At 45.7% G+C, this 21753-nt stretch overlaps 1 protein-coding gene across 1 annotated transcript in view; it reads left to right on the top strand.

Annotated features, from left to right (window-relative positions):
• The first annotated feature begins 280 nt into the window (after window positions 1-280).
• ACTR3 (actin related protein 3) overlaps window positions 281-21753 on the top strand; it is a 431810-nt gene continuing 410337 nt past the window's right edge. Inside the window, exon 1 of the mRNA XM_078682010.1 lies at window positions 281-593. Within this exon, the coding sequence (XP_078538136.1) occupies window positions 550-593 (44 nt within the window). The 5' untranslated portion in view covers window positions 281-549. The remainder of the gene's footprint in view (window positions 594-21753) is intronic.

Here is a 21753-nt window from a genome sequence, read left to right as displayed (position 1 = left end):
GCCAACCTGATACAAACATAAACATGGTGTGGGCTAGCATGAGCCCAGACGCAACACAAAGGTAGGACAAATATAGTAACAACACTACAACTGTGAAATACATTTCGATTAGATTCCTTCAAACAGAATACCACACTGTCCTAAAAATAATATGAAACGGTCAGACCAAAAGCAGGTGAAGTTGTAGGGCATCATTTACAAGGTTACATTACACCCTCCTACGTATAAGGTCCGCCTTACGCTCGTGGGTGGGTCGCTGTCAATCATCGCGTGCAACGTCAAGTCGCACGGTACGTCTCCTGGGCTGGAACGCTCAGTCGGCCATCTTGGGTGAACCCCGGCTGTGCGTGTGTGTGCCTGTGCGGGTGTGTGCCTGTGCGGGTGTGTGCCTGTGCGGAAGTGGGAAGTCCAACTGCCGGGGAGAAGGAGAGAGAGGAGCGGAGCAGGGCCGGGCCGCAGTCTGCCTGTTGGATGGTTAGATAGCACCTTCCGTGCGCGCTTTTTTTTTCTCCTTCCCCTTTCCCTCCCGCACATATACCGAGGTGGACGATGGCGGGGCGGCTACCGGCCTGCGTGGTGGACTGTGGAACAGGGTAAGAGGGGTACTGTGTCCAAAGGGGCGGGGGCCTTGGCTGATATTCCGGGAAGGAAAGGGGTGGTGGGGAGGCGGCGGTAGGACCTGTAAAGCAATATTGTATAAATACAAACTGACAGAACCTTCAGATCAGCCATTACAATTGTATTGTTTACCTGTTTAGCATTACAATACAGTTTCAGCAGAATTCCGTTAAAGAAGCAAAGGAGGAACTCGAGCGTCCCCATTATAAATCACTAACTAATGTCAACGATGACACCCACGGTGTCGCCTAGTGGTACCCTGTGTGCACGTGTGACATGCTGACTGTTCCAGCCCCAATTAGAGTCGCCGATGTCCGAAATCCCAACGTACCCTTATGACTGGTGATTTGGTGCCATCAATGACTTCTTGGCTGGCCCCGCTGTCACTTTTTCGTCGGTGACGCCCTGATGCCCGTTTGAAATCTGTAATTATCCCCCCTGGATCCACCCCTTCTCTGTTTCCTCCTCATTTAGATGCCTTTGCAGTTTTTCCTGTCCCATTGCAAGCGCCTGGCATCTCCTTTGAGCCTAGGCTCCTCGGGTGAGGAATGCCATGGGAGCGAAGGACTGTCAGTCGCCGACTCCCTGCTTGGCAGGGTGTGCCGAGTAGTGGAGGTTGGAATCTTGCATTAGGCGTTGCTCAGCGTGGTGATACATAATAAGGTGTTTGTTCAGCAATGGAGTAGATAGGTAGAGAGAGCCCTGCCCCTTTCGGTGATCCAGCACATTAAGATGTTGAAGCCATGCCAGGTGAACCCCACCCGCTTTATCACTTTTATCCCACAATCTGCATAGCTGTCGTGGCTTGTAGCTTTACTGCAACAGGAGGCACACGCCTACATATCCTTCAAGGCACGCTCCTTGTCTGCCAGTGAACAGATCAACAGCGTGAAATGTGTTTCTACGCGATGTCGGCGGCTTTTTACACTTAAATACTTCCATGACCGCTGTGCGTGTTCTTTAAAACGTTTTTTTTTTTTTTTTTGCATCCTCATTTATCTGAATAGAAAGCGGCATGTGAGCAAGCGCAGGGTAACTTCCTTGTTTTGTCAGAGACGCCTCTTCCTGCTTTAGTGATTTATACCTTATAAGGCATTTTTTTCCTGTGCAGACCTAAGCATTTTTTTTCTAAAGAAGCTACAATTTACCACCTACCGGACGATGAGATCGAGTAGAATTCATGCGTTTCAGTAGTCTATATTGATAATGAACTGCGACGATGACTTGTTGAAGCGTGTCACAAGTTCTCTTTGTACGTAGGAGGGGCTGCCAGTTCATCGAAGGAGGAGGCGTGTGTCTTTGTGTGGGGATCTTAACACTGTCTTCTTATAATAATAAAAATGTTTTACTTTATTTTTTTTTTTTTACCGATACTTTCTTTTTTCGAAAAAGAAGCGGCAGTAACTTTTTCAGGTCGTTTTTCAAATTTCGTATATTTTATGTGCGTTGTTGTATTTAGTTAATAGAGTTAAGACATCCATGATAAGTCCTATAGTGGAGTACTAAAGCAGGTACAAATGACTTTGTAAGCACTACTCCACTCTTTTTTTACCATTTCTCCTAGGGAAATAGAATTTTGGTAACCTTTAAAATATAAAACGTTATGAGTGACAGTGCACAGGAAGGTACGTTAGAAGTCTGAAGAGAGAGAGACTCTCGGCTGTTAGGTCACCCTTTTCTTGTTACTTTAACATACCCAATACTTTTGCTTGGCTGATGCTAGAATCAGCCACTTTACATCGTTTTAATGGTTTACTATGTTTTTGAGCCATTGTTGTTTCCAGCAATTGGGGATATCGACACAAAGCCCAGTTCAAACCTGCTAAATCTCATACACGTCTGCATAAAAGATAGATTCTGTTATTAAAGTAAATGAAAGTTGTCTTATCGTTTGGAAAGTTTATCAGTGCTAAACAGTATATTTCAAGGTTTGACTGCATGCAGTTTTCTTTAGTGCACCACAACCACCAACTGCATTTCATTTTGGCTATGATTTCCGCCTACATTAAGTAAAAAACACACAAATATCACGTTGCCTCTCTTGTAATTTGTTCCTGATAAATCTGTTATTACCACACCACATTATCTGTTCCCAGATTAATGTGACTTTTCAATCATGACTAATTGTAATCTAATTGCAAAGGTGTCATATTTTTTCATTTGATGCATCTTGCAAGCATTTGCATTAGTCAAATGATCTTGTCATGTTACCGACCACAAAAGATGGCTCTGAAATTACCTAAATTGTAATATAGAAGTTTTTTTGTCTATCAACTGTGAGGGTCAGGAAAGGGTAGTGGAGAGATGAGTTGGTAAACCACGAATCCCGGATGATAGGTTTACATACTACCACCAATAAGTATCATGCTAGAAATAGAGCAGTGCTCTGGAGCTGTCAAGCTTTCTGAATAAATGAGGAGTGCAAGTGAATAAAGCACGGGCCCAGCTTAAATACAAGAACAAAACTCTGATAAAATAACTAGTTGGTATAATAGTGAATTCAGAGCTGCTGTACCTAGAAAAGGGTTACTCGCTGCAGATGCAACAGGGTCGTATCCATTCCAAATGTTAAGGATACCAACATTTGATTTGCTTACACTAAACCTAGATATATATAATTTATATGGAGGTTATTTTGAAAATATGGCATTTGTCTAGTTCTCCAAGTATATGATTGACTCGCAAGTTTATGAAGATGATGAACATTTTCACGTCTGTTACAATCTTACTAAAATAATATAAACAATAGTTCTACCAACACTGTACCGCACCCATCATTACCTCTACGTCCCTCGTCCTCCACCCAGTCATTATCAATTAGGTATATTCCACTGACCGGAAACAAAACAGGAAATGCTTTTGGGCTCCACCCACCCTCCTGCCAGGGGCTATATTTACATAGCCAATAGAAAGCACTTCCTGTTTTGTTTTCTGTCGGTGGACATGCCTGGGAACCCTGGGGTAGGTGCTGGGTACTTACCTGCTACTTGCTTGTTCTGTTTCCTCCTTTGCTGGGGGTGCTTCTGGACCTTCATGGGAGAAGCTGGAGTCGGGACATTTGGCTTCCTGGATTCCTTTCGGTTCTCCGTTTCCAGTGCTGATGGGCTGCACTGGTTCCTGGAGTCCGTGGTGAGTCTTCTGCCCTTGTTTTCTTCTACATGTTCAGGGGCGCCGTCGTGCTGGAGGGTTCACCTAGCATGAGGCAAGAGCTGCTCGCTGCCAGTGGTGGCTGTCTCTGGCTTAGACGACTGTGGAACGCTCCTGTGCGTGGATTCCCTTCCCCAGCGGTCTCTAGGGTAAGGGGCGCCAGGGCTGGGCTCAGTATGGATCGCATACTCCTCCACCCTAGTTTGCTGTGGGTCGGAGGTTTGGTCCGCGTCTCCTTCTGGTGCTCTGCTCTTCAGGGGCTTGGGCTGGTGTACACGCAGGATGCGTTGTTCCACTACGATCGTGAGAACCTGGGGGGGCCTCAGACATCGGTTAGTGATCACCTGGTTTGGGCTTCGAGCGCTCCGTCGCTTGGCAGCCAAGCCCCCCAGGTGCTCCCATGGTGATGTCTCAGCACCTGTCTTTGACCATTCATACGCTGGAGCGCCATGGATTTCTCCTGAACGTTCCAAAGTGCCACCTACTTCCTGCCACCCGGAGGTCCTTCATTGGGGTGGACTTTGATTCTGTTCTGGGCAAGGTGTTCTTTCCTGTTTCTAGGCTTCTGCGCCTTCAGTCCCTGTTGAAGGCTTTGTTGTCTCAGGCTTCGGCTCTCCTGCTTCAATGGCTCGAGGTGCAGGGTCGTATGGCTGCTACTGTCTTCACGGTTCCGTGGGCCAAGTTTCATCTTCGGCCTTTGCTGTGGCATCTTCACCATTGGGTGCCTTACCCGGTTCAGGACTTTGCAGTATCAGTGCCAGTGTCTCTGGAGATTCTGTCTGCTCTTTAGTGGTGGCTGGATTCTTCAAATCTCTCCATGGGGATGTGGCTTTGCCCGTTCGTTCCGGTGGTGTTGACAACGGATGCCAGTGCCTCCGATTAGGGGGCTTCTCTGGGTCCGTGGTCTGTCCAAGCTAGTTTGCTGAGGACGAAGTCCCGCCGGTCCTCCAACTGAAAGGAACTGACTGCTGTGGAACATGCTCTTCGCTTCTTCCTGGATCGTCTGTTGGGGTGCAATGTTTTGGTGTGGTTAGACAACACAGTCACTGTGGCTTACGTCAAGCACCAGGGCAGTCATTGCAGTCCTTCCTTGAATTAGGTGGCCTGTGCGATTGCAGGTTGGACGGAGATTCATCTTCTGGCCATCTCTGCTCAACATATCTGGGGTGTGGACAATGTGGTGGCGGATTCCTTAAGTCGTAGATTTCACTCTTCTCTGACCCTGTGCCTCTCCTCGGGTTTTCTGGTTGCTATGCCGGAGGTTTGGGACTCCCAGGCTGGCCTTGTTTGCCTCCAGGTCCAATGCTCTGCTTCCCCTCTTTTGTTGCCGGAGTTGGGGACCTGGGGTTGGAGGCCATGTCTCTCCAGTGGCCCCCTTGGTTGCTGTACACCTTCCCTCCGATTCTGGCCTTCTTACTGAAGGTGCAGAGAGTGGGGGCCCAGGTGATGGCTGTCGAAGGTCCTGGTTCCCGTTGTTGGCGAGTCTGCCGATGGGTCCTTCTTGGATTCTGCCTCGGTGCCCGTCTCCCCTGAGGCCGACTTCTCCCTCCCTCCCGGTCCCTCTCACCCTGGTGGATTGGAGGTTGAATGGCTGTCTCTTGGGGTCCGGGGTTTGCCTGACCACCTCATCTGTGATACAGGCCTCCCGTAGGAAGTCCAGTTTGTCCTCCTATTCTAAGCATTGAGCTTCCTTCTCCTCCTGGTGTTCTGAGCTTTGTCTGTCTCCTGCCCTATCGCTTCTATCATAAATGGTAACAGTATATTATTATCAAAACATGTATTGTGCCCACTATAATGGATACGTTCTGAACTATTGACACCTAATACACTCTATAATTATAGAATGTAAAAACGGAAAATAGGAATAGTAAACGGATTCAAAAGAGAGGATGAAAAACGATGTTACTTAACAACATTGGTCCCATTTTCTCAACATAAAACAGGAAAGGTGCCTCGGTGATTCGTTGTCTCACTTTTTGTTTTGAATTATGTTCCTAACTGTTACAATGCGGTTCAACTGTTATAAAAAGTATTGTAAAGTGCTCTGATATCCTTCGGGATCAAGTTTGCGCTATATTAAACTTCATAAATAAAATAAATCCTTCAGTTTTAAGGTTTTGCCAGGGCATGCACTGCAAGACATTTAGTTAGTGGGTTTTCAAAGTGCTACCAGAGGCTTTTGCTGGCCTCAAGCTTGCGGTTACGCACGCATGCACGCGCGCAGCCGCCATCTGCCTTTCTTTCATGGATCATTAAGCCTTACAGCATGGTCCTCCACCCCCTTGCTCTCTCTACCTCCTTCCACGCAGCCCTCCTTCTCTGCAGCAACCCCCTTCCCTGCCTAGCCTTTCCTCACGAGCAACACATAACCCGCCCCCGATCACTCTTACTTTTGCTGTGCTCCGTGCTCTGCTTCTCCCCACCACAGAGCCACGTCCCTGGGATCGCGATCATTTTCGCATTCACGGCCGCGCGGCCAATGCTTGCTTTTATATTGGTGCCCGTTCCAGAACGACCCTTGGCGCAGCAAAGAGAACCATGTCCGACACTTGCTTAAGATTGGATGCATCCCATAAATATGCATATGTAAAAGAGAAGTTCATTATTCTCCCCTCCCACCATTCAATCACTGGACTCTCATCTAAGCATGCATCTTACTGCAAGTTTCATTACATGGTTGTGCAAGTGAAGCACACTTGCCCACTAGGAAATTAACTGGAACAAGTAAACATGGTAAACCAAACAAGTACTTAAAATGAACAAGCAACCTGACTAGGCTTGTTTCACAAATGCTTTCCGCCAGGGGTCACAGTGAACACGCAGTGCATTGTGGGCTTGCCTCTTCTCACAAAGAAAAGCCTGTTCTCTATTCTGCTTCTGTGCATGCCCATCCAGGGTTCGAACTGGCATGTTTTTGATCTTATAGGAAACCACAAAAACACTTGTGGGGGATAGTTATTTTGCTCTTGGTCTCTTGTCACAGATTCCTAGCAGCTGTTTGTTTACTGTGTTTCTATGAATTCCCACAGCAAATGATTCATTGGCAGATAAACTTATAAATATCCAATGTAGGTTGGCACGCCTGTCTTGGCCACATTAAGCCTTGCAGATATTGCCTGTGCTGGAGCTTCCACAAAAGCGGGATGGAAAGCCGCCACTTGTCTTTGGTCGGTACTGGTTCCCCTCTGGCCCAGTCACGAACCATCTCGAAGAATCCCTATTCACCATAGCACTTACCCCCTGGCCCCCCAAACCTCCCTGCAGCAAACCTTTCCACAAGCATGTGTCTAGACGCTAAACCATCCGCCCACAAACAGATAATTATTTACCAAACACAGCAAAACTCCTCCCGACAGAACAAACGCGATTCCATGAAAACCCAGCACTAATTTAACAGGAATTCCAAAAGTCAAATCGATGTTTTCTTCGGCATTTGTACTGACGGGAAAAACCTGTGACATGGCAAGAAACAGCCCTAGGACAGAGTGCGGGCAAATGTGTAAAATGTGACCACCTGCAAGGCTGTCCTTGTGACGTGGGTAGGTCCCGGATTACTTCCAGGCTGTCCCAGGGAACAAAACAAAGCCGCCTTTTCCATCACACCCAGGGTGCGAGACAAATGACATACAAGCTGCTTGTACCGATAATGCTAAAATAGCGAGCTTTCAACTGGCATTTTGCAAGGGTCGATTCAAATTCATGTCTGATATTTGCATTACACATACAACAAAGTATATTCGGAAGGTACAAGTAAATGCTAAGAAAGCAATGAAACAAACAAAAAAAATATATACTGATGTTTCATTTGCATTTGGCACGAGTCAGAGAAACTGTGCTTGACTTAGTAATCAATGTGTAACATTAATTCTGTAGTGCTTTTCTTTTAACATGAAATAGTCGAAGCAAAATGTGGTCATGACAGAAGGCTGCCACACATGGCCTGCAGCACTGTTTACGTCTATCTTGTCTTTAAAGAATGTATCTACATGGTTTTCACTGGCTATTGGGGGGGAAATTACTCCTTTGGACACATACTAACATAGGTTGAGCAAAAAAGGAGGTGATTATAGTAACATCTGTGAAATGTTAATTGTTTGTAAAGGTGGCTATTGCTTTCCATTGATATTCTTTCAACCAGTTTAACTTCCCTTGGTTTTAACAATTGGTTACATTTATTATGAACGTCTGTGTGTAATGTGTGCAATACAAGCAAGTCTGACCTGCTTAACTTAGCTCCTCACCAAGAACAAAACCTGCATTGGCATAGCCAATAGGTCTCGCTTTTGGGACCTTATAAGTATTTAGGTATGCAGCACAATATCCTTAGTGCAACAACACCAACTGTTGAATGGCTAAACACTTATAAGGTCCCAAAAGCGAGACCTATTGGCTATGCCAATGCTTGTTTCTGGATGGCTTTCAGAAGAACTATGCTTTGTCTACTCTGAAAGGCCAGTGGGCTGCTATTCGGGCTTTCCGAGATCCAAATTGACTCCTATATCGGTGGTTCCGGAGTTTCTTTCTCTCTCTTCTCCTTCTGCTCGTTCTCCGGTTCCTCCTTGGGATCTTTCTTTGGTCCTGAGTGCTCTGCAGTCCTCTCCCTGTGAGTCTTTGGAGTCGGTTGACCTTAAATTCCTCTCTTTTAAGTTGGCCTTTCTGGTTGCTGTTCCTTCTGCTCGAAGGTTGGGTGAGCTCATTGCCTTGCGTTGCTCTTCTCCCGTTTTGCGTTTATTGGATGATGCAGTGGTCCTCTCTTTGGATCCTGGGTTTGTTCTGAAGATTCGTTCTAGGTTTCATTCCTCACAAGAGTTGATCCTCCCTTCTTTTTATTCTTCTCCTTCCTCTCCTGTTGAGCTGTTACTACACACTCATGATTTGAAGCGTATATTATTTATCTATGTTGACCGCTGTTTGGTGTTTCAGTTTTCCGACTTTGTGACCTTTGGTCGGGGGAAGGCTGCAACCCGTCTTACGCTGGGTCGCTGGATAAAAGCAGTTATTTAGCTGCCTTATCTGGGCTCTGGTTTGCCTTGCTTTTCTGGGTTTCAGGCCCGTTCCACTAGGGGTGTTTCTGCTTTCTGGGCCGCTTTTCGTGGGATTTCCCTTGATGAGAGATCTGGCTGGCACTTGGTCTTCTGATTCTACTTTTGTGAGACATTATTATTTGAATTGTGATCTGTCTGACCAGACTAATTTTGGGTGTGGTTTGTTGTGTGCTGTGGGGCGTGTCCCCACCTCCCCCCAACCTGATTCTGTGTCTTTATTGAAGAATTTTCACTTGCTGCCCTCTACTTTTGTGTTGGTCTATGTTCTGTGTATGGTGTGCCAAATGCCTTCCTGTGTGGTTGCTTTAGTATGCCTCATTGATGCTGACTGGGATGAGGGACTTAGAGGTAATGCCATAATTACTTACCGGTAATCCCCATTACTCTTAGTCCTACTCGTCCTCGACCCAGTCATACTTCCCACCCCACCCTCCCTGTTCAGGCCTTAGTTTCTTGGTATGTCAGGACGTGCTTTCTATTGGCTATGTAATTATAGGCCCTGGCAGTAGGGTTGGTGGAGCCTCAAAGCGTTTCCTGTCAGTGGAATATACCTAATTGATAATGACTGGTTCGAGGACAAGTAGGACTAAGAGTAATGGGGATTACCGGTAAGTAATCCGAGCAGTCTTTCTTTTGTCTTTAATTGGCAGTCCGTTGGCACGTCTAATCATTGGTAGCTGTGACCATGATCTCCTTCTAAGTCCTCACTAAGTTTCTAATCGCTAACAGTTTCTCTCTTAGTAAAAGAGGAAATTATCCCAAAAATGTGCTTTTACTCGTTCCTCCATCATTTAAACAGTGCTTCTAATCGTCTCCATTCTTCAAATGTTTACTACTGCACACTGTTGGAAATTTGTGAATTGCTTTAAGTAGCAGTCCACTGTTTGCTGTCTGTTTTTTCCAGTAGTCCCAGTTTAGCCTCCCAACTCTCTCTGAAATGGTTCTTGCCGTGCCATTTTATATAATGCTTCCATTGGTTTAGAATCAGTGGATTTATGTGAAGTCTCAATGTTCTTAGTTTTCTAGTTTAAATCTTGGTGCGGGGCTTTAAAGACCTTCATCCGTTTTTTCCCATTCCTCAATTCTGTGCCTCCCCAGCGTCCACCCACTTGCCAGCTTCTGACTAATCAAGTTTCAAGTATGTCTTGATACAAAGAACTTCTCCTTGCTTTTTTTTTTTGCTACCTTCTGCCATATTGTCGGATGTGGTATAAATCAGTTCCTAAGTGTCAAACCATTGGGACACTGCTGCAAAATCTAGAGTGCCTCATTGTTCTCAACTACTCTCAGAAAAGGGTGTCCATGCATTAACACTTACATATGGCATGCTTTCCTCTCTAAAGCCTTCTCTTTTTATTCTTCAGGGAACCAGCCCAGCCTAGAGCTACCCTCCCAGTATCAGAGAAAATCACAAGCTTCCACTTCCAAATACTGCACGTTCTTTACGTCTTCGATGTGGTATTCCGCCCCCTCATCCTGAAGAGACTTCTGATGGTAGATCTGAAGGGCCATGCCCTAGAATAGCCTGCATTCTGTTGTGTATAAGCTGTTCGACCTTCCTTTCAGGTTAGTTGTAAAACCATCACCTACAGGTTGCCCAAGGCTTCTGCCTTAGGTTCCACTATGTTCTGGCAGGCCGATTGGCCCTTTCTAAGATGGTGATGCTTCCCAGTGTTATATTTCTTTGTAAACTTTCCTATAGTGGTGCCTGCAACCTGTTTTAAACAGTTCAATACTCTACTTATAGATTTGATCTGGGGGTCGGGTAGGTGTAGAGTGAGCCTGGCAAAGTTGCAGCTGCTAACGACTGAGGGAGATCTGGGACACCCATTTCTCCTGGCTTATTGCTATGCAGGCCAATTGCAGTGGCAGTCTTATTGGCTGGCAGGCCTTCACATGAGTGAAGTAGACTTCACCCCACATATGATGGGTATGTTGCTGACACTACTGCTCCCAGGTGTAATACGCCTGACTGTCGTTACTCTTAATTCATGCACTCACATATTGGAAACGGGCCCTGAAATACACAGGTTCCCCTACTCCGTATACACCCAATGTACCACTGAAAGGTCTGCTGACACCTATAGGTTCACTCACAGTCGCTATGTTGAAACCTTGGGAATCATGGGTATCCAAACAATCGAAGACTTGTTTTTAGATGGTTGGCTTGCAACGCATCAATCCTTTATTTAAGACCACAACTTATTGAACACTCATTTCCTCCTACATGACAACATTTCTCGGCACTGGACACCGTCGGGTGCAGAACCAGGGACGCATGCGTTCACACAGGCTGTATACAACAGGGCTCGACAAATCCATTGCATTTGCGAGGTAAATTTTATGTGGTCGAGCTACTAACTTTTGTCCTCCTTCTTTGAAAACGGAGCAAATGTGACAAGATAACAAGATTTAAAGGTATCTTTATTGCTCATGCAAATGAGCAATAAAGATACCTTTAAATCTTGTTATCTTGTCACATTTGCTCTGCTTTCAGAGACGGAGGTCAAGTAGGTTACAGTTAGGTCGACGAGTTTTTTTTAAAGTACTAGACCTGCGGGACTAGTACCATTTTTCAGATTTCTCGAGCCCTGTACAAGTTGGGAACTGGTCTTCAACTAGTGATGTGGCCTTACAAAGGCTTACACATACATTTGCATATTTCTTTAGCTTGTCTCAGTGGGAGGAAGACCTAGGACATGCTTTGAATGGCGCTTTCTTCGCGAATACCACACCAAAAATGCCCAATAATTCCTAGTTCAAATGTGTTCAGTTTGCATTGCTACACAGGGCATATTTTACGTCACTAAAGATACACAAGCTCTTTCCCATGGCATCATTGGGATTCCCAAGGTGCCATATCGACCTAGTGGATCTGTTCCCCTCCCTGCAAGGTTATTGGACAGACGTGCACACCACAATAGCGGAGGTGTACCCCCCATCTCCCCCCAATCACCCCCCCGCACCATACTTGGATTGCACCGTATTAGCGAGATGTATAACAGCTAATGTATGGCCTTTGTATACATGTTCATGTATTCTTGTGCTATACTGTTTCACACACTGAACAATGAGACTGTGCGGGCTGTGGCCTAAGATGTATTATAATTGCTGTACAGGTCTTTCTATGTGCCAACATGTACTTTACCTTTCTTTCCATGAACACCAATAAACTCTGTTTATAAAATTAAAAAAAGTTCCACTATGTTCAGTTTTGATGTTGTGCAATTAGCTGCTTTTATTTGCTTTTTTTGGGCCTTTGTCTATATGCTGATGATTACATAATTGAAATGTAACCACTCGCGTAGAAGGGGGTCCCTGAGCTTATAGCAGGTAGAGAGAACAGGGGAAAATCAGAACACAATCAAAGCAAAATTCTCTACCAGCTTAATTAATCCAAAGTGCTAATCGTCACTTAAATAAATGCTGCAAACATGTAACACTGGCCTACCAAAATATAATACACAAATACATTAAGTACAAGAAATATCAAATGTATTCAATAAATATAACATCACAATTGTATGAGGACAGCATCAGTAATGCACAAAAAAACCAGGCGCATCTTACAACACACAATCGTTTATACCAACAAGTGCATACCCACTCGTATGACCTACAAAATACAGGTTCACAATTTTCAATGTGTCAACTACACGGAGGAGACAACCCCCCCCCCTTAAAAATCTTTTTCATACAGCGATGACTGTCAAAACCACAAAGATGGAACCATTCAGTCAATTCCAAGTTTAATCAATGCATAAGAGGCAAAACGTGATACAATTCATAGTTGAAGTTACAATTTCTTATTGGCATATATATTAATATTGGGGTAGAAAAACACAAATTAACAAGGGAACTCCAGCACCGACGCGCGTTTTGGTGGTTGACTCAAGGCGTGGGTCTTCATCTTCTTCATGGTGCAATGGTCAGACAAGCAAGGGAGGATGCGCCTGGTAAGACAAAAAAGACAAATACAATACTAGGGTGCTGTGTGCCATAAATATGCACAACTGATAGTCAGCACAGCATAGAAAGGTAAGGCACAGGTTACATAACAGATAAAGTATGTTTCCAGAAATAAGGTAAAAAGAGAACGTGCACACTAGAAAAAGCACAAGAAGTATAGAGACCAATTGATCACCAGAAATAGGGATAGTCCCAATAAGACCTATATCACGAACACCTGTGCTGAAGGGAAAGGTTAATGCTGGTGGTAATCATACCTGCACACTAGTGGAGCCTGTGGCTGGGGTCTACCCCAAGTGAGGGACATGTAAAGATGAATTGTTATCATGGACCGTCAATCTACCTGGTATGAACACCACTTGATGGCCACCAACATCACAGTTCAAAGGATGATGATGAGGCTCGTGGCCTGAGCCTGGGAAGGCCAAAAAACAATTTACAGATGAATAAATAGACGTCAGAGAGGTCTAAATAGACATGTCTATGGTTTAAAAGCACCCAGGTAACACAGGAACTTACCACAAAGATCCAATGGCTGGATCCCTGGGTCGGGATGGAATTGAAGTCACTGTCCTCTAGGACAAAACACTCGTAAACATATGGGAAGGTCCGGGAACATGGGTGATGTCACGTGCAGGCCACTGGGCCTCTCCAGGATAAAACAGGAATCCACATAGGTTAATAACCCATGAATGGAAAGCTGGAGGACCTGAAACACGTGATAGAAGAGAAAAACACAGGCCTGCAGATAAGAAATGTGGTAGGCCACACTGCAAAAAAGGGTCCAAAGGGAGCAGCGCAGATAGAGGGCAACATGGGCGTAAGACAGTATGGCACCACCTTGTGATGGTGTCGCACATATTTGCTTTGCGGCACAAAATGCTTTACAAGGTGGTGCCATACTGTCTTGCACCCATGTTACCCTCTATCTGTCTTAAGTTTGGTGTGCAAGACTAGGAGGTGATCCTTTACTTGTCTTACCGTTATGACTTGAAACTCCCAATTCCTTAATCTTTTTTTTTTTTCTGCTTTCCTCCTCTTTATGAAATCGATAAAACCTCATCTTTTTGTGCAATTTTACCAGTCAGTTGAAGAGACCAGTGTCAAGACACCTGTTTCCTGGGTATTAGTGTACGTTTGAAGCTTCCAAATCAATAATTAAGGCTGCATCGGGGTCTACCACAACTCACACTTTTCCTTGCTACAGCTGAGACCTCATACTCGACTGTCCCACTTCTGGTCTATAGAGGGCCTCGTCCTAGCACGGTGAGCCCATCAACTTGCACAAGCCTCTCCACTCTATGCTCCGGGTGCTTCAGCTTAAGAGTCTTCCTGATCTAGCTCACCGAAATGCTCGAGTGATCTAAAGAACTTGTCCAGCAAGTACCCTCTCTTGGAGTGCACCCTGAGATTTCTTGATTAGGAGTGGGTCTGGCTAACCGATGTGCCCTCCTATGGCATTAAAGGGAACCCTATTGGAGCACTCGAAGAAAGTTGCCATATTTGTGTGCAGCAGGCTTCACTCGCTACATTTCTTTCATAGATATAGGCAAAGGTATAACAGATGTAGAAAACTGAATACATGCAAGATACATAGCAGCATAAAAAGAACAATTTTGATTAAAATGTCATGAATGGGTACATGAAGGTTGGAACGTGTTCTCGAAGTAACCGTTTTGCTTTCTGAGAAGAGTGTTTTTTGATAGTTTGGGCATGCACAGGTCTAGTTGGGGTGAAGAAGTAGTTCTTGTCCTTGGAGGAGTTTAGTTTTGGCGAGGACAACAAGCACTCACTTGAGGGAAGTTTGGATTTCAATGTAGCAGGAACGTGGCACTTAGGTGAAGTTGGCTTTCTCATGCATACATTTAAATAGAAACAATTTGCTGAGCAATGAATAACGCCATTGGTTCCATGTACGTTATTGTTTCTGAGATTTTCCTGAGGGAAGGAGGCAAACCACTCGTAGTACTTTCCTACTATGTCTCTTCCTTGCTCCTTCAATTGGTGTGGAGAAGTCGCTACCGATACACGGCTCCCAAAGAGATTGATATCACAAATAAAACAATTGTTCCAGCCATTTATGATTCACTGACCATTATGTAGTGCTTTTAGTTGTGCTGTCTTATTTTTCAAGTTGCATTTATTTTTCAGTATCTTCATTGCTAACAGCAAACAGTGACTTTTGTTTGTTTGCTGGTGTAGTTGAGTGACCTTAAGTTGGAGAAGTTTGTAAAGTGAGGCATTGGTAGGATTGGAAATCCCTTAGCTTTTTTCAGTGGAAGTGGGAAGAACTCTTCTGAAAGATTTGTTCATGGTGCATAAGTTACCTCGGGATGGATATTTGACCTGTTTAGTGATTTTGTATGGAACGATTGCTGTCATGTTTAACAGAAGATATCTTCAGGGTGGAACAGAAAATGAGATGTTGTATTTTTTTGGATAGTGTGCTCCAAGGTGGGTCCAAAGAAGAGAATTAATATTCTTTTTTTTATTTTTTTTTATTGCATCTCATGGATCAGAAGTTACACATAACAACAAGCATTTACAATGCAACGGTTTCGCCTTTTCAAAAGTTAGAGCTATTGGCATTGTAAATGACAATTTTTTTTGTTTGTCTTGGTTTTGAAAACCGATAAATAAATGGCATTGTCATTTACATTGCCAATAGCAAGCACAGCCAGGGGGCAGACAAGCAAGCACAGCCAGGGGGCAGGGTAGCAAGCACAGCCAGGGGGCAGGGAAGCAAGCACAGGCAGGGAAGCAAGGACAGCCAGGGGGCAGGGAAGCAAGGACAGCCAGGGGGCAGGGAAGCAAGCACAGCGAGGGGGCAGGGAAGCAAGCACAGCGAGGGGGCAGGGAAGCAAGCACAGCGAGGGGGCAGGGAAACAAGCACAGCGAGGGGGCAGGGAAGCAAGCACAGCGAGGGGGCAGGGAAGCAAGCACAGCGAGGGGGCAGGGAAGCAAGCACAGCCAGGGGGCAGGGAAGCAAGCACAGCCAGGGAAGCAAGCACAGCCAGGGGGCAGGGAAGCAAGCACAGCCAGGGGGCAGAGAAGCAAGCACAGCCAGGGGGCAGGGAAGCAAGCACAGCGAGGGGGCAGGGAAGCAAGCACAGCGAGGGGACAGGGAAGCAAACCTACAGAACAGCTGTTCAAGACAGTTAATAGATATCTGTTTTCCCGAGTAGAACTAAATAAATGACAAAATCCTTCAGGACACACATGTATTCACTTAGTACTCAATGAACATCCCTAACGGGTACATTTGTACCAAATTGAGCCATCATTATGTAAGACTCTGGACAAAGCAGTCTTTAGTGAGCAAACACAACCAAACACACCTGGTCAGTCAGTGAAAACCGTGGGACTGAATGCAATGGATGTGCAGACCCCAAACACATAGCTGCCAAGGTTTCAGATTGTCATGTGTGACATTTTTATAAATTCAGTGAAATTATGAGTGACATTTTAACGACTATGAGTGAAACTTTCTGGCAGGCAAAAATCATGCACTGAAGACGAGGGAAACCTGTAAATATCAGAAATTACAGCCATTTGAGTAACAAAAAAACTCCACGAACCTCCTGAAACTGCTGCAGAAATGGAAGCACACTAACCCTAGTGCTCCCTCCTGTAACCTGACTGTACTGTAAATGTGAACACATTCCAAAAAGATGATATATGGAAGGTTGCAGAATCCTCTCTACTGGAGTCTCATTTTCTGACTGCTTTACGTGAAGACAGTGTACTGTCAAGTCAATGTATGCGCATGCGCTGCATTCAAATGCCCTTGCAGATTGCGAACGTGTAAACAGGAAGACGTGCACACAGAGGTGTGCACACTTTATAGAAATAATTGTCATTATGACCACTTTGGTCTTGCTTCTTACAAATAATCTTTACAGTCTTTGCGAACACGTACAACCATAGCAGCCCCTGCCCTAGCCGTTTTTTAAGCATACATGTAAAAAATTGCACATACAAACGTCAGTACACATTGTGTACTCATTTTTATAAACAAAAGGCACATGCTGTAAGTCAAAGCCCTTGCACATACTACTCACATTCCTGCACATAGATGGAAATGCAACTGCAGAATGCTCTTGCTCGTTGTAAGCACATACACATGTAAATAGGTGCACATCCTGTAACAATTTGATTATAAACGTCCTGTACTCTGGTTTATAAGACCGCTCTGGCACATTCCAGACAGATACTGTGTAAGAAACATCACATGGTGTATACAAACATTCCGGTAAGTGCATGCACCTGCTGCATCCCAACTCCCATCACACGTGCATATTGTGTACATGATCCTGTAGCGTGAACTGTGATACTCAGTGCAGCCGAGTGTTCCACAAATTAGCTTTTTAGTGTATTGCTGAAGCGGCCCGACTGAGTAGGTGACGCGGGCCTTGGGAGTGCAGCCTGTGAACTGAAATAGGGGAGGCTGCCTCCGGAGGAGGGTGCATGGGAGGCCATGTGCACCGGTAGGCCCCTGAGCCCAGATCACAAAAGGGTTGATGAGGGGGACTCCGCTGCTTGCCACACCAAGGCAGGACTAGAGACCTGGGGGCTAGAATTTAACACCCTCGCCGCAGTGATTGGGCTTCCTGTGTTCCCCCTCACTGACCCTACAGTCCAATATGCCGATTACACTGAGGGGGGTCATCTCATCTGTCCTCCATACAGCATAAAAGCTTTTTAGCGGCAGGGTGATCAGCTAGCTCTTGCAGGCCGTCGATGTCTGGAGTAGAGTCTCATTTTCTGTTTTTCATGAACCATGTAAAAAAGAAATCACACTCCATTCCAGACACAGACGACTTGCAGGCAGTTGATGGCGCTAACACGCAAATTTGTGGAGTGGATTAACACTCGGCTGCACTGTCTCACATTGACACTGTCACTTACTTGTGAGGTGACAGGATGACGAGAAACAGCAGCCCTGCGCGCAGCTATTAACTACGTGTGTTAAAATTACCAGTGCGTGCGCTGGCAGCACTGTGTGACAATATTTACCGCACTTACACTAAGTAAGTGGCAGCAGGCTGCTTGGCGTCAGTGTGGCCGGCCAAAGTAAAGTACTTACTTGAACTTCGCAGTACTTCCGACTGTTGTGTCTCTGTCTGCGTCCCGGTCGTCCAGCGGCCCGGCCGGGATCCGCGGCCGGCCGCAAAGCACACACTGACACACTGCATGCAGTGTCTTTCTCGGATTTAGGCCAGACTGACAGGCTGCCTGCGATCATGCCACCAGTTGCCTCTCATGCAGCGGCTGCGGCCAACAAGTGAGTGAGTCTGTCACTGCCTGGCCCATCAATGCTGGCGGCCAGTTAAGCCTTCAGCCGGGTATTTTCGCAAGTAGACAGCATCGCACCAGGACTCGACTCTCTCAGGTTGAGTCCCCCGCCGTTTCTGTCCAATCGCCACTTCCTCTTGCGGACGCGACGACTCGTCACGGGGTCACAATATCCGGATAACCCACCCCCATGGTGCCACAGCCAGTAGTAGCCACCACTGCTGAGGGCATGCCCCGCCCACGGGTCTGAATCGGCAGTATCAGTCAGTAACTGACAGTCGCGACTTGGGCAGGATGCAGCGCCAGGAGATCGGAAGATTTAGCCTCGCTGGAGCTACACTCTGACGCTGGCAGATTGACAGCTCACATTCTTTGTTCATGAATAAATAACGGCATGGGGAGCTTTGAAAGCATTTTACGGCAAGTCCCAGAAAGGACGAACAGGCACAGTGCCCTGAACCGCTAAACGCCAATTTACCAAAGGAGCAATTTAGAAAGTGCATATCTGCATAACTGCAAGCCGCCTGCTAATAAAAGCCATCTCTCCAAATTATTTCCCTGTTTCTCCACCATGAAATTGCCCTGGTACAGAGCAGCGTGCCCGCACATCTAAACCCACATAAACAAGTCAGGTCCCGGGCCGTGCTGTGATTGGCTGACGTCACGGGGGTGTCCCGGCCCGGCAGCCAATCACAGCGCGGCCCGGGAATGACGTCACGGGGGTGTCCCGGGCCGGCAGCCAATCGCAGCGCGGCCCGGGCCAAAGGGGCGGGGCTTAAAAAAAGCACCAGAAACGCCCCCGAATCGCGTTTTCAAGAGAGCGCGATTGACAGCCTCTGTCTCCCAATGGCTAGCCTCCATTTATGGAGCTAGCCAATGATAGACAGAGGCGGGTCATCACCCGACATAGAACTCAAGAGGTTTTGCTAGCGCATGCGTACTTCGTACGCATTGCTAGGCAAAACCTAAAAAGGGAATTAACACAAGAAGAGGGATACAGAAGAAAAATCACTTTTGATACAAAGTTCATACATATAGATGCGAACACAGAAGCCAAATAACAGAATCAGATATTACAGATGATAACAACAATTAGGATATTTAGAATATTCCATTTACAAAAAGGAGTCCCAGATTTTCTCAAAGTTCATTAACGATTTTGTGCCTCTTTGTTTGGCCAGAGCATATTCCATCACATAAATTTCGTTAAGAAGATCCCGCCATTCCATGATATATGGAGAAATGGGAGAAATCCATGCACGGGCGATTGTTAGCTTAGCACATGACAACATAATCGTGATTAAAGTTTGCTGGGGCGTATTAACTGAGCGAATATCCAGTAAGATTAGAGATGCCGTGAGAGATGGGGAATATGTTAGTTTTTGTTTCATTATTTTGTCTAAGGCCGTCCAAAATTCAGATAGCTTAGGGCACGAAAATAACATATGTTCCAGATTCGCTGCTACCAAAGCACACTTGGGGCATTTAGTTCGTTCAGTATATAAGGCATTTATTGACCATTTTGAAATCTTTTCGGGAGTGTGATACAGCATACAAGTAGTTTTAAATTGCTGAAGCCTCAAGCTACAAGAAGTGGAGCCATTACTATTCCGAAGGGATTGATTAATCATAATCAGGGTAATATTAGTCCCCAGCATTTGGCTCCACTTTACCGCTAGCTTGGAGCAGTCAGCTACCTTATACGTCCCGAATCCTTAATATCCAATGCTAATTAGAGATTTTTTCTTTTCAGAATACAGATAATCCCAAATATCTGAGTCCGATAACTCAAGAAGTTTCATTTTCCGAATAAAAAAAATCATATATCTGTATATATTTAAATCTCATTAATTCCGTTACCTTATATATGACCTTTAGTGACTCAAAACTCAAAAAACCCTGAGCCCCATATAAGTCCCCAAGTGTTTTTATACCACATATGCCCCAACTATTAGTTCCCCCATCGACGACGCACACGCAGAAGGGCAGCGCCGGGAGGCGCATAAAGGAGAGCACGCCGTTCGAGTGTGTTGGGAGGCGTTTTTTGTTACCAGCTGTTGCACTCGGCCGGGCTTTGCTCCGCCGTGGTGCCTGTGGCCGGGCTTGGCTCCGCCGGCATTTCCCTGCACCGTGGTGTTCTCGGCCGGGCTTGGCTCCGCCAGGGGGACGCCCTGACTACAATCCCCAGCTGCCCCAGCGCTACAGGACGACGCACACGCAGAAGGGCAGCGCCGGGAGGCGCATAAAGGAGAACACGCCTCCTCGTCCCGCGGGACGCGCCCGGGGCTAAGCCCGGGCAAAGGGCGGGCCCTCTGTGGCCCTCAGAGGCCTGAAGGGACTGGGCCAGGGACCCTGTATCGCCTCATCCAGAAGGTTATTGTGCTGTGTGCATGTAAGACTTTATTTCGGAATTTGTCTGTAATTTTGTTTTTAATACCCGTTTGTGAGTGTGTAGACTCGAGAGTTTTTGTGTTTTGGGCGATAGCTTCATTGTTTACGATGTCTAAACCCAAAACTGCTAAGGTGATGGTAGGCCCTGCGTCTATGGATAATTTCCTGGTTAAGAAAGTTAACCAGATTAATAATGATAGGCGTGCATCATTGGGTAAGGCTTCTATGACAGGGGTCTTACCAGAGACATCCCCTGATATTACTCCGCTTACAGATTCAGATGCTAATACCAATGATGTCATTTTTTATGACTCTTCAGTGCCTATTATAGTGAGTGCTGAGGTCTACTCTGACCCATTGGTGCAGTTAACTGATGACACTGGTGTACAGCATAAGACCCAAACTGAGGCCAGGCCCCTGAGAACTTGTAGAAATGTATCTCAAAAACAAAACAACAACAATGGTAAACATAATAATTCTAAGGTTAAGAAAACGGATGGTAAAACAACTAGTGGCCCTGTTGCAATAACCCCTTTTGTCTTCACAGGTACTAATGGTAATGGGGGTAATTTAAACTCCGATTTACTTGCCTCATTTATAAAAAAACCTTGAGGTTTCAATTACAACAAAAATAGAAGAGCTTATCAAACCTCTAATTAATAAGATTGATAACTTAACAGACCACCCAGCCTTGTGACTTCCTTTGCTATCACAGAAGACTGTAACATCTGGTGGCACAGTTCATTGTGGGGGGAAAGGGAAAGAATCTGTCGAAGTTAATATCATGCATAATAAGGGTCGGGGACATGCTGTTGTAGCGGCACCAGCAGGGTCAGATAGACATAATATACTGGATGCCCCAGTGGTATTGGCACCGCACCCACAAGCATCTATAACACCCCAAAACAGCAGAACCGCCAGACCCTCAAGGAATAATCGTTATCTAAATTTACCACCTGATTGTGCTCCATTTGTGGCAGTACTAACTAATGTTCCTTCTTGTGGTACACATCCTGCATCTCACTATGATGAATCACACAGTTCCCTGAAAAATAAGACTGTGGCATGGCTCAATAAAAATTGTGGCTTTCCCATCACATATTCTGACCAGATAATGGCAGTTAGACGAGTAAATTGGGTGGGACCCTCTAAAAAATCTGGCTCTGGAGACTGTATAGTCATTAATTTTAAACACCCTCAGCATGTGGCAACTGTTCTCTTGAGAGCTTCTACACTGGTCTATAATGAAAATAGTATTTGTGTACGCCCCTTGGGTTATTTCTATGCG

This window comes from Lissotriton helveticus, chromosome 3_1, assembly GCF_964261635.1.
Source record: "Lissotriton helveticus chromosome 3_1, aLisHel1.1, whole genome shotgun sequence".
Lineage (NCBI taxonomy): Eukaryota > Metazoa > Chordata > Amphibia > Caudata > Salamandridae > Lissotriton > Lissotriton helveticus.
Note: the sequence above shows the minus strand (reverse complement) of the source record. Positions and strands in the feature narration are given on the sequence as shown.